This window comes from Arachis hypogaea, chromosome 9 (assembly GCF_003086295.3).
Source record: "Arachis hypogaea cultivar Tifrunner chromosome 9, arahy.Tifrunner.gnm2.J5K5, whole genome shotgun sequence".
Lineage (NCBI taxonomy): Eukaryota > Viridiplantae > Streptophyta > Magnoliopsida > Fabales > Fabaceae > Arachis > Arachis hypogaea.
This window is the reverse complement of record NC_092044.1, coordinates 34,538,759-34,551,324: the sequence shown is the minus strand read 5'-3', so window position 1 is coordinate 34,551,324 and position 12,566 is coordinate 34,538,759. Positions and strand designations below refer to the sequence as shown.

The window sequence follows — 12,566 nt, the reverse complement described above, 5'->3', positions numbered from 1 at the left end:
AAAAGTAATGAGAAGACTGTGGAGATAGCGATGGCATCGGTGCTGGCTATACTAAGAAGGACGGGAATTTAACAACATAGTTAAGGAATGATGCATTGAAAAAAAAAGAGAGATTGCGCAAGAGTGCAGTAATGACGACGACGGCGCTTCTTGTCACGACGACGGCGATACTTGGAAGGACCCAAGCTACGCGATGAAGAAAGCATTGAGAAATGGAAAAGTGCTTCAATTAAGGGGGTGAGATTTTGATATTTTAAGAAATTATACCATTAACCATATTAAATAATAAATTACAAAAATAACCCAACTATGGTTAAGACCAATTAAAATTTAACGCATCATGAAAGATAACTTACATTTATTTTAAAGAGGGTTGGGTAGCATTCACCTTTTCTTGTTTGTTCTACATTGCTAGTGTGGTCTTGACATTCAGATGTTTCAAGATCCATTGGTTCCCCTTGCTTTTCTTTGTATGGTTCATCAGCAGTCATATCATGGACGTTATGATTAAATTCTTGTAGTTTTTCTTCCAAATGTCTGGCCTCTTCCATCCTATCTAGCTGATCATAATAATTTTCATTTGAATTGTCTTGGAACACATTGTTTTTAACTGAATCAATACATAGAGGCAATGCAGCATCATGTTCAGTTGGTGTTTCTTCAATTCCTTTGCCTTTGATCTGCACAATGTAATTTTAAAATAGCGGTAAAATAATTATAACTATGTTTGTAATTATGGCATATTTTGAGTAAGATGGAATGAAGTCAACAAAGCTTTTTCAATACTTCTCTAAGAACTCAGGATTATAAAACACTTCCAGCCTCTACCAATAATATTATAAGAAGGTAAACAACTATGGCAATATACAACTATTTTTTCTAATTTTATTGACTGATAATATAATTATTTTATACTGTCAGAGTGTCAGTATATAAAAATTAATTTCAGACATAAAAGAAAATTTTTTACTTACTATGTTCTCCTCATCACTTTTTCCACCACTAGTCTTGTTTTCATTGGGAGCGGATTTCATCTTCTCTTCTGAAAATGTCAATTATAATGACTAATAAATAATATAATTGCAAAAATTTTACATTATCCGTACTTTTAACTAATATAATTGCAAAACTGACCAAATTATAGTAAATAACCATTCACCTTAATACAGTTTATGTACAATGATTTGACAATTTGTGTGGAAATGGTACTAATTTATTACTGTAAAAGCATAATTGTATGAGATTAGTGAGGTGAATTTTTACTGAAATTTGGTTACTTACCGATTTTCCGATCAAAAGATGATTGTTCATTCATTTCTCTTTTTCGCTTTGATTTCTGGTATTCGATGTCATTGCTCTGCTTCTCATCAAATCTTTCTTTCTTTTTGTCTTGAGGTGGAGTCTGGACATGGCTGTGATCTTGAGATCCATGTGGTGGATGAAAGTGTAAATACTGCACTGATGATTCCTCCTCCATGTCTTTTTTCTTCTTATCTAATTTCAGTAAAAATCTCTGCAATTCTAATTCATTTATGATGTGGACACCACACTCTTTAATAATAATGGAGTCATCAACTTTCCGTATCAGTTGCAACACTGAACTTAAGATGAAAACTTGGCCCATATTGTCCGAGAATTTTGTTAGTGAGGAATGAATCATACCATATATATACATGATCTGAGTTCAATTCACTTATAGTTATATCCTCCCACGAAGAATTCTTGCCTCCTGCAAAGTTGTATTCGCATCGGATTTTGGCACCGTGCTTCTCCATTCCATGACGCGGTGAAAGAACAACTGAATAGATAAAGCCAAGAAAATTGGAAGGAGATTCAGGGAGTTCAATTGTTATGGAGGAGGATTTCTCCGTTTTATATGCAAATTGCTTCGAGATTGTGTCTCCTGGCAAACAGACCTCCACACTATTGTAGTTGTAGCTATGGACATCAATTGCATAGCTTCTTACGTGACATTGCTAGATACAGCACTCACCATTGTTGAATGGATGCTTTCCATGATCGAATGCAATGTGTGTCCAGCCGACAATTTCAAGCTATTATTGAAGGAGATGCGTTTCGTCTTTCCTCACCATCTTTGTTGCCAGAGTGTTTAGAGCTGATACAAACACCAATGAGATGCAGTTATCAGCAGAGAACTCCTTGATAGAAGATGGAAGCTCTGGCAGTGTCTCAAGAAACTTGCAATTATTTAGGGACAAAATTTCCAGCTCTTGAAGACACTTGATGGTTGCAGGCAACCAGGTCACATTGCTTCCATCTAGCCTTAATTCGCGCAATTTCGATAAGGAATCAATGTTGTCAGGAAATTCAAACAAGTGACTACAATCCTTCAAATGTAGTATTTGTAGAGATGATAAGCCGTTAAACAGGCCTTGCAGCTGATGGCTTGTCAATTTCTAGTCCACTGTATAAATGCTTCAACTCCTTAAGCAATTTTAAGGCTGATAGCTCCTTTGGAAGATGCTTAACTCTTGAACCTTCTAGAATGAGGCATTCAACCTTCTGTAATTTCCTGATTGATTTGTCCATCTTTTCAACCTTTGTGTTGCTCAAATCCAAGTTTTCAATTAAATCTGATGATACCACAAATTCTGAGATTTGAGCAGCCTTTGACACTTATGTGCTGCAGAGAATTCAAATTCCTTTCGGCCTTAACACACTGCAAATTTGTACACCTATCCAGGATCAAAGAAACAAGTGTGTTGGAGGAAAAAACAGATGAATGAAGAATGGGCAAAGTCTCACAACTGGAGAGACTCACCCATCTGAGTCTTTTAGCCTCAGACAAATCTGGAAGCTCTTCTAACTCTTTGCATTCGCTTAAGTCGTTCCCTTCTAAATTATTAAGTTCCTGTTCCAATTGCACAAAGTAGAAAATCTTCAAATCTGAATTTAACAAAAAGAAAACCTGATCATGACTCATGAGTATGTATGTTTATATCTTTACCTGCTTTTCCTCCCAGAGTTTCTTGACATGGCTGTGCGGCATGCGAATCTCAACAAGTAACTTAGCATAAAAACTTGGTTCAGAGCTAAAGGAATTCCCCCGGCATACTTAACAACCTTATTCACCAGAATCTCATAAGGCTTTGGAGGATGCTTTCCTCGAATGCTTTCAGGCTAAGAAGCTCTATAGATTTTGAGTCGTCTCATTGTTTGACCTCAAATATCCAATCAACTCTGTTTTCAAGCAAATGCTTATGTGTTGTTGTTATAATAAGTTTACTTTCTCGACTGTGGGCTCTTGTACCCTTCACACACTGCTTCTAACAATGGTTGATCAGAATCCTTCACATTGTCGAGGATAATGAGAACTTTCTTATTGCTAAGGCTGCTCATACTGTTCACGAATCCTGTTGCATCAGTGGTAATTCGTTCCCTCAATAGCTCTGAAAGAAGCCTTTGAGGCGTATATTCTTTTGCATTTTCCGCATAGCAAACATGGTCATAATGAGGAAAGGATTTTGCAAATAACATTTTAGCGATGGTTGTCTTCCCTATCCCACGCATACCCCAAATTCCAATTACTCGGTGTTGCTTCATGTTGACTTTAACAATCTTACGGATTTCTTCAATTCCAACCAGGCCTGTTGGCACTATGGGATGCTTTAGGATACGCATTTTCAATACATCATTCACAACCTTTCTGATGAGTTCATGATCGTCCCTACAATGAATTCAAAAACCAAATAAACTGGCTCTCTTCTTCTCTAAGAAATATCATGTTATTACATAATTTCCGTAACTGTTTTTTGGTGTTTAGAAACCTAAAATACTTCAAGTCGTCAAGTACTCAGACTTCCATTCTCTATTACCATTTCTACTAAGATAAGAGAAGTGCTAGGGCTAGGGCAAGTAGATTTTGTGATTTGTAGTCATTAATTCACTATCATTAGTATTATTGATTTGAATTTGGATCCTCTAAATTTTAAATTTTTATTTTAGATGATAAAGTGTGATTTATCATCTTTGAATATTTTTTCTCTCATATTTTCTCTTGATCCCACATATATAATAAATAGTGAGATATCACACTTTACCCTCTAACGTAAAATTCAAAATTTAAAAGATCTAAATCTTTGTAATTTGTAGCCATTAATTAACTATTATTAGTGTTTTTAATGGTGTGAAATTATATCTAATAGTGTGAGATTACTCACTTTTCTTTTGTTAATTAAATAATGGACAGATTTACTAATTCTAAAAAGGGACCTACACCATTGTCTTACTATACTTTTTCCTTTATTGTACTGGACACATCAATGAATATCTTTTTCATTTTTCTAATTTCTAATTTCAAATATATGTATTCTGTATATTTTCAAAACAAATTATGAATGAAATTATTTTTTTAAAACCATTCATCAATTTTTAAGACTATATATTTTGAATAAAGGAAAAAGATGGCCTGTATTCCAAATTACTTGATTTTCGTTTCTTAATTTTTTTTATTTTTTGTTTTAAGATTTTGTAAAGTAAAAAAAGAGTTTATTCTTTTATTATGTTCTCTTTTTTTCTTTATATAATTCTAAAACAAATACTACTACACAATGAAAAAAAAAGGTAAAACCAACTTATCCAACTTTAACTATTAATTTCATTTGAACATAAAATTTGATTATCTTAAATTTTATTGGTTTTGATATATATAAAATTTTAATTTTAATTTTAGTCCAAATATTTAAAAATTGTTTTGATTTGGTTTCATATAGAGCAGGTCATAAATTTTCAAAATATTAGATTTTAGTCCCTCAAACTTTTCAAAAAAAAAAATTGGAACTATTATTTAATGGACTTAAACAAATTATCATTATATCAAAGTCACCAAAAAAAAAAAAAAACAAATTATCATTACTTTTATGAACTTAAAAACAAACATAGTATTTTCATATAGTATAGGGACCAAAACCAAGAGAAACAAAACAAGCTAGACATTTTCATATTTATAATCAAACTTTAAAAGTAATGTAATTAAATTTACAAATAATATAATTAAACTTAATTTACATTTATAATAAAATGTTATAAATAATCTAATTAGTTAAATTTATATTTACAAATTAAATACAAATAAAATAATCAAAATACACTAATGATGACTAATTTTTCATATATATTCATAAAAATGTTTAATTATGTTTTTCTGTAAAAAACCGTTGATTATTTTGATGATGGAACACTCTGATAAAAAATAAATAAAATAACAGATAGTATATATCTTTTCTCTGTTGGATTCACTCTCTGCAAAATCTCTTTCGTATTTTGCAAAGGCCTTCTCAAAACTTCCACTTTGGTTCCGTATATCTGATGGATCAGTTCTATAGAACACTGATATAACAACCTGACCGTGATATTCCCTCCATTGAAGAATCTTGACGAGCTCTTCCAAGCACCACTTTGAGGTTGCGTACTTTTCTGAGAAAACCACGATCGATATTAGCGAGCTCTCGATCGCTTTCTCGAGTGCTGGCCAGACTTCATCTCCTCTCTGGAGAAGACAATCCATGTATGCTCGGATTGTCTTGTTTGCCAGAGCGTTAAACAGATGGACAGTGAAGGTTTCGCGAGTGTCCTCACCTCTGAAGCTAATGAATACATCGTACTTTGTTGTATAGGAAGACGACGACATATTATCGAATTACAACTCTAACTATTATTGAGATTATTATTGCAGAGAGTAAATATAACTTGTTATCACTCTGAGATGAATGCTTTGACAATTGACACTTTTCTTAACAGCAGGAATGATGATTCTCGGAGCTTCAAAATCTTAAAATAGTAAATTTATGAGTCTCTTATATTATAAATTTTTTGTCTTTTTTTTTATTTTTTTAATGTAAAATTAATTTCATACACCTCACACTTGCAACATGAACATAGTATTATAAATACCATTGCCAAAGAAGATGAAACGGCCACTGTTAACATTAAATTAAGGAAAGACTGGAAGGTCACTCATGTATGTCACCTATTCAAATCATACTCATTAGTGCCATGCGATTTATAAGCAAACCTCCAGCCACCAAGTACAAGAAATTTACCTTATATATGGCTACACCTTTTAAGTTTCATCAAGTTTCATGTATATTTTTTTTGGTGTACTTTTCATTTTAATGGTATATATAAAAAGTAAATTACCATATGTATCCATGAAATATACAGACGCTAATAAATGTATCAATCAAATAAAAAAATAATTATTATACCCATAAAAAATGAGTTCCTAATGATAGAAATACCTAACCCTACAAAAATTCCAAATTTCCCACCTTTCAACTGCCACCATCATCCTCTCTCTTAATTTAACAATTAATACAATTTTAACAAGAATTAACCAATAAACTAAAAAATCAACTAATCATTCAATAATCCAATCAATCAAAAGAAAAGGAAACAGAGTACAATACAGTAGTACAGAAACACAGGTTGTGATGCATGGACATTGATATAGATATAGGATACAGCACGACATGGGACACATCGACACACAAATTTTAAAAGCTTATAAGACACGGGGACACACACGCATACATTTTTTATATTAAAATGTAAATTAATTTTTTAATTATTTTTAATGTCTTATTTTAATTATATAAATTATATAAATTTTTTATTTTAATAAATAATAATATATACAATTTTTAAATTTATTTTAAGAATACATATTAAGAATAAGGTTGGACACACCGACACGTGATGATATTTAGGTGTGTACAAACGTGTTCGAGAAAGAATTTTTTATTTTTTATTTAGACACGGTTGAACACGGCAAACACGCATGTTAGACGAGTATCGATAAGTGTCGTGTCCGAAATGTTTCCGACATACTGACATAACAACTCATTAAAGTGTCCGTATATCATACAACATAGCCAATCATTCAATGATTCAAATTTAAAAATCAATGAAGAATAGAGAAAATAATTATCAGAATAAAAAAAATCAATATAAGCGGAGTTTTAACCAAATTTTTACCATAATTTTAAATTTTTAATAAAGATTACAAGATTAACCAATGAATTAAATCCACTAAATTAACACCGTTTTAACAAAGATTAACCAGTGAACTAAAAAATTAACTAATCATTATGATTCAATCAATCAAAAACAAGGAAATAGAGTACAATACAGCACATAAACACATTCAATGGTTCCAATTTAAAAATCAATGAAAAACAAAGAATAGAGGAAACAAGACCAGAATTCCCAAAAAATCAAAATAAATAGTTTTAACAACATTTTTAGCATAATTTTAAATTTTTAATAAAGATTAATAAGGTTAATAGTGAACTAAATCAATTAAATCAGCACAGTTTTAATAAAGATAAACCAATGAACTAAAAAATAAAGTAATTATTCAAGGATTCAATTAATCAAAAACAAAAAAATTGAGTACAATATAGCATAAGAATAGAGTTAATCATTCGATGATTCAAATTAAAAAATCAACAAAGAACATTGAACAAAAAAATGAAGATCAGAATCCCAAAGAAAATCAATGTTCTAGCAAAATCTAAAAAAAATCATTGAATCAATGTTCCAAGCAATGAATGAAGAACAAAGAATGAAAATTTAAAAAAAATGTGCCTTCGTTCTGGGCAGTTTGAGCAGAGGGGCAGAAGCACGGCAGAGACAAAGACTAGGCGCGATCAGGACGATGGATGGCGGCAGAAACACGGTTGGAAAAACGAAGAGCAGACGACGACCGATGTGCTTGAGTAAGAAGCTGCGCTTAGTGAATGAGGAGAGGAGTTGGAGACTTCGACCACGACTTCTAGACCAGGACGGTTGTGTCTGAGCGCGACAAACGGTGACTGTGAAGACCAGCAACTAAAGACAAGCTCGAGAAAGATGCACAGATTATTAAATGAGGAAAAAGCGCAGAGCCACGAATGACCAGACGAAAACACTATGATGTCTGAGCTCAATCAACAGCGGCGCTGAGTGAGACCTTTGTGGCGGAGGGGGAATAACCTAGGGTTTGTGTTGGGGGGTGGGGATATATCTGAATGAGGAGAAGGAGAAGTGAAGAAGAATAAGACTTTCTGTTTTTTAAGAAAATGAAAAACGACACCATTTTAACAGAACCAGTCTTATCTCGGTTCGATTCAACTTATCGATTCTCACTCAGTTCAACGTTTTTGAACAATTTTATAATCGGCAATTTTAAATGTTGAGCCAAATTGCAAAGAGATTTGGTTCAAGCTTGGATTAGTCCGTCCAGACAGTCTAGTCAAATTTTCAAAACCATAATTATATGAAATCAATACGTGTAAAAAGTTGGTAGTGTAATTCTTTAGAATTTAACTATCTTAGTGCATATTTTAATAGCGTAATAATAAAAATTTTTTAAGTTTTTGATATGCTCAATATAAAATATAAAAGAATTTATTTTTTTAATAATTTTTAATAAATTATTTTTTATGATATTCTTAAAATGTGCCCTGAACAAATGATAGCAAGATCTAATATTTTATTAGGAACAAAGTCATCCTCTTGATACGCAGAGACATTGTTTCAAAATGAACGACTGCTAATAGTTTCTTGTGACACATGGCCTCAAACTATATGGACAAAGTTTTGTATGAAGCTTCCCAACCTCCAAAAATTGACTCCACTGCCATCTACTTTGCTAACCATGCTTTGCAATAACTTATGGTGTAGTTAAATTTTGACTGTACTTCTGCAATCACTGATTTCACCTTTATAGATGGGTCAAATTCTACCAATGGCTTTATTGCTTTTGCAACTACGTTGATCCATCACATGTAAGGTATCAGCTAGGAAGTTACAGTGAAGCGTTTAAAAAACACTTGCAGAATAACAAGAAGGCGGAGGTTCAGAAGTGGAGGGAAGCTCTCACTGTAGCAGCAAATTTAGAAGGCTTGGACTCCCATTCTTATAGGTAAGTATGCGTTTATTGAGTTAAGGAACCCCTTTTTGTTCAATTTTGTTGACGATCGTGTTACACTGCTCCTAATGTTATGTCTTGACCCCCCTCCCCTTTCCTCTTCCTTCATATTGTAGGGACGAAATTGAATTCATTCAGAATATTGTCAAAGATGTTTTTCAAAAGCTGATTGACCATTACCCACCCAATGATAGTAAAAGTCTCGTTGGCATTAGTGAAAATCTTGAAAAGGTAGAATCACTATTAAGTGAATCTGTTGAAGTCAAAAAGATTGGAATTTGTGGCATAGGGGGTATAGGAAAAACAACTCTAGCAAGACTTATATTTGAGAAATATTCTTATACGTTTGAAGGCTCTTGCTTCTTAGAAAATGTACGGGAAAGATCAAGAAACTATGGACTAACTGAGTTACGTTATCGACTTTATTTGGAGCTCTTATAGGGAAAATTTTGGCAAAATAACACAAAAAAATCCACTTTTGTTGAGGACAGGATAAGCAAACAAAGAAATTTCATAGTTCTTGATGACGTGAGTAGTTTAGAGCAATTAGATTACCTGGTTCATAAGCTTCAATGGTGTGGCGCAGGTAGTAAGATCATTATCACAACTAGAGACAAAAATGTGATAGTTCGAACGGTTGAAACAATATATGAGATGAAGATATTAGATTCTCATGAATCATTTAAACTGTTTAGTTTGAATGCATTTAATGAAGACTATCCACAAATTGGATACGAGGAGCTATCATGGAAAGCGGTTGGCTGTTGCAAAGGCATCCCACTAGCCTTAATATCATTGCGTTCTTTTCTTCATTTAAAGAGTAAAACTGAATGGCATAGTGCATTGCAAAAGCTTGAGAAGACACCAAATCCAGAAATTCAAAATATTTTAAGATTGAGTTATGATGGATTAGATGAAGAGGCAAAACAAATTTTTCTAGACATCGCATGTTTTTTTAAGAGAGAGCTTGTAGAATACGTAGTTAATCTGTTAGACAGTTATGGCTTGTATGCAGCTATTGGCATGAGATCCCTTCTTGATAGAGCTTTAATAGCTATATCTCATAATTGTGTGCGGATGCATGACTTGATCCAAGAATTAGGTTGGGATATCGTTTGTCAACAATCTAGTGGAAATTCTGAAAATCGTAGCCACTTGTGGGATTCTAATGATATTCAGGATGTTTTGGGAAACAACAAAGTAAGCCACACACTCTTTTCTGGGAGAAAATTTGTTAGAACAAAGATATAGTTTAGTTGAATTCCTAGAGGCAATGTTTTGATATTACTTGATTTCATTTGATTTAATTCATTTCTTTTTCTTTTTGTTTATCAGGGAACTGATTCTATTGAAAGCATAGTGTTTGATATGTCTCAAATAGCAGATCTATAGTTGAATGCTGATACATTCAAAAAGATTCATAAGTTAAGATTTCTCAAATTATATATCCCACATGAAAGTGATGGCAGATTAAATAAACTGCAGCTTCCCGTAGGACTAAAGCCATTTCCTTAAAAGACTTTGGGATGGGGTTTAGGTTTGTACACAATGCATGTTTTGTCATTTGTTTGATGGATGGGTGTGATTTTTTAACCCCATATTATGGTTTACCATTTTGGTATTCCATTTGCATTATTGCAGAATCTTGTTAATTTAGAGGAAGTAGATCTAACAGATTCCCAAAAGTTGGTGAAACTTCCAGATTTCTCCAAGGCAGATAATCTCAAAAGTGTACATCTGTCTGGCTGTCGAAGTTTGCGTCATATCCATCCATCTCTTTTATCACTTGGAAAACTTGAACTTTTAGATCTTCTGAACTGTGCAAAACTTGAGAGGCTTGAAACTAAGATGCATTCAAAATCTCTTAAGCACCTCTATATCAAGAGCCGCACAAGTTTATCCTATGTCAGTCACTTTTCATCTTTACAGAAATTACTTCTAGATGGAAGCCCTGTGGAGACATTGCCGATGAGCATTAAGCACCTTACGGAGCTGAAAACACTGTCACTAAAAGGGTGTAAGATGCTTCAATATTTGCCAGAGCTTCCATCATCTATTCGTCATTTGACTGCTCTAAACTGCATAATGCTGCAAACTGTGACATTCAGTTCAAATATTCCTAGACTACAAGAAGAAAAATGCATAAACATCTCGTTCCATAATTGCATGAAGTTGGATGTGGCTAATTGTATTTATTGGTACCTTAAAGATATAAGGAAACTTGCTTACGTGTGTGAATCCAGAAGAGGAGGAAAAGGAGTAGTTCGGAGAAGTGATTTCTTAAAGATTTGTTACCTCGACTACAGAGTACCAGAGTGGTTCATGCATCGGACAAAGGGTACTTCCATAACTTTTGAAGTTTCTTCACCTTCCAGTTATGGTTTTAGTTCCCTTCTCTGCGTTGTCCTCCCTAAGTATAGTTTGGATTATGAACTTGATATTAAATGCCGTTGCTACTTGGAAGATGGTATTAACATGCACAAATATTCATTTGGCATATTATTTCTAAATCACATTCCGGCAGAAGGGTGTTCTGATCATGTTTATATGGCATATAATTATGGAGGCATCTTTGATGTAATCAAGCTGGACAGATTGAATAATAAGATTGCGTCTTCCGGGAAAAACCCAAAACTCACATTTGAATTCTTTGTCAGCAGTGGCGATACTGGAAGTAAACAAGATGATAACTTGTTGATCAAAGAGTGTGGTGTCTATCCACTAAATGACTCCAATTTTAGAATTGAATAGACGCTACTATTTTGGAGTTGGGCATGAAAAACAGGGCATTGGGATGCTGGATTTTGTAGCACATGAAACCATGAGGTTGGAGTTGGAAGCTCCCGGGCCCAGCTAAAACTCGTGTACAGTTGTCTTTTTTTTCTCTTGAATTTTTATCATTCATGTTTACCTTGCTTTCTCTTGTTACCTTAGGCTAATTTCTAATTCCATAAAGAAAATCTTGCTTTCATGAATTCCTTGACAAAATCTTACAAATGAGAATAAAAGGTATAAAACTGTTAGATTTTTCATAATTGAAACTGAAAAAACAAAAGTTTTTTTGAACCAAATATGTTCATTATTATTGCTAAAAATTTTGACACAGATTCTGTTATCAATAAATTTTATTATACGAAAAATCGACCACTTCGTTAGTAAAAAGTACATATATTTTTTATACTTTAAAATATATTCTCTATCAATATATTTTTATAATACATCTTACATTATATAATTTTTACATAATTTTTAATATCATATATGTTATTGACTCCCATAATAATATTTTTGGATCCGTTCCTGGGTGGATCCAATTTTTTAACAAAAAACTGTTTGTCCAGCACAAATCGAACGATTTAATTTGTGTTCTTCTCTCTCTCAAAAAAAAATCAGACTGTCTAATTTTTTTAAGTGTACAATGTGTACAATAGGCTAAATCTTTAGTCTAATATGAACATCATCCATACTATTCAGAATAACCATCCAGATTTTGGAGTTCACCAAGGATTAAACTGTTGACTTTTCAAATCTAAAACTCTAATACCATATTATAAAACTCGCAAAGAAAAGGTAATGCTAATGATTATATCTCTAATACTGAATAAACATTCATTGTACATATTGTACAAAATTT

The 12,566-nt window shown here is 32.8% G+C and overlaps 2 protein-coding genes across 2 annotated transcripts; both read left to right on the top strand.

Annotated features, from left to right (window-relative positions):
• The first annotated feature begins 7,602 nt into the window (after window positions 1–7,602).
• Window positions 7,603–10,324, top strand: LOC112709087 (disease resistance protein RUN1-like). Its single transcript, XM_025760986.1, has 5 exons — window positions 7,603–7,739; window positions 8,732–8,926; window positions 9,049–9,224; window positions 9,519–10,132; window positions 10,268–10,324. Exons 1-5 carry the CDS (start codon window positions 7,603–7,605, stop codon window positions 10,322–10,324), a joined length of 1,179 nt encoding a protein of 392 aa, XP_025616771.1.
• A 210-nt stretch (window positions 10,325–10,534) lies between these two features.
• On the top strand, window positions 10,535–11,740 carry LOC112709086 (disease resistance protein RML1B-like). Its single transcript, XM_025760985.2, has one exon. It carries the CDS (start codon window positions 10,535–10,537, stop codon window positions 11,681–11,683), a length of 1,149 nt encoding a protein of 382 aa, XP_025616770.1. The 3' UTR covers window positions 11,684–11,740.
• Window positions 11,741–12,566: the final 826 nt, after the last annotated feature.

Coding starts and splice junctions, on each gene's coding strand:
- LOC112709087 (XM_025760986.1), top strand. CDS start 7,603: ATGTGCCTTCGTTCTGGGCAGTTTGAGCAGAGGGGCAGAAGCACGGCA. Junction 7,740..8,731: donor ACGACGACCGATGTGCTTGA/GTAAGAAGCTGC, acceptor TCACCTTTATAG/ATGGGTCAAATTCTACCAAT. Junction 10,133..10,267: donor ATGTTTTGGGAAACAACAAA/GTAAGCCACACA, acceptor TTTGTTTATCAG/GGAACTGATTCTATTGAAAG.
- LOC112709086 (XM_025760985.2), top strand. CDS start 10,535: ATGGTTTACCATTTTGGTATTCCATTTGCATTATTGCAGAATCTTGTT.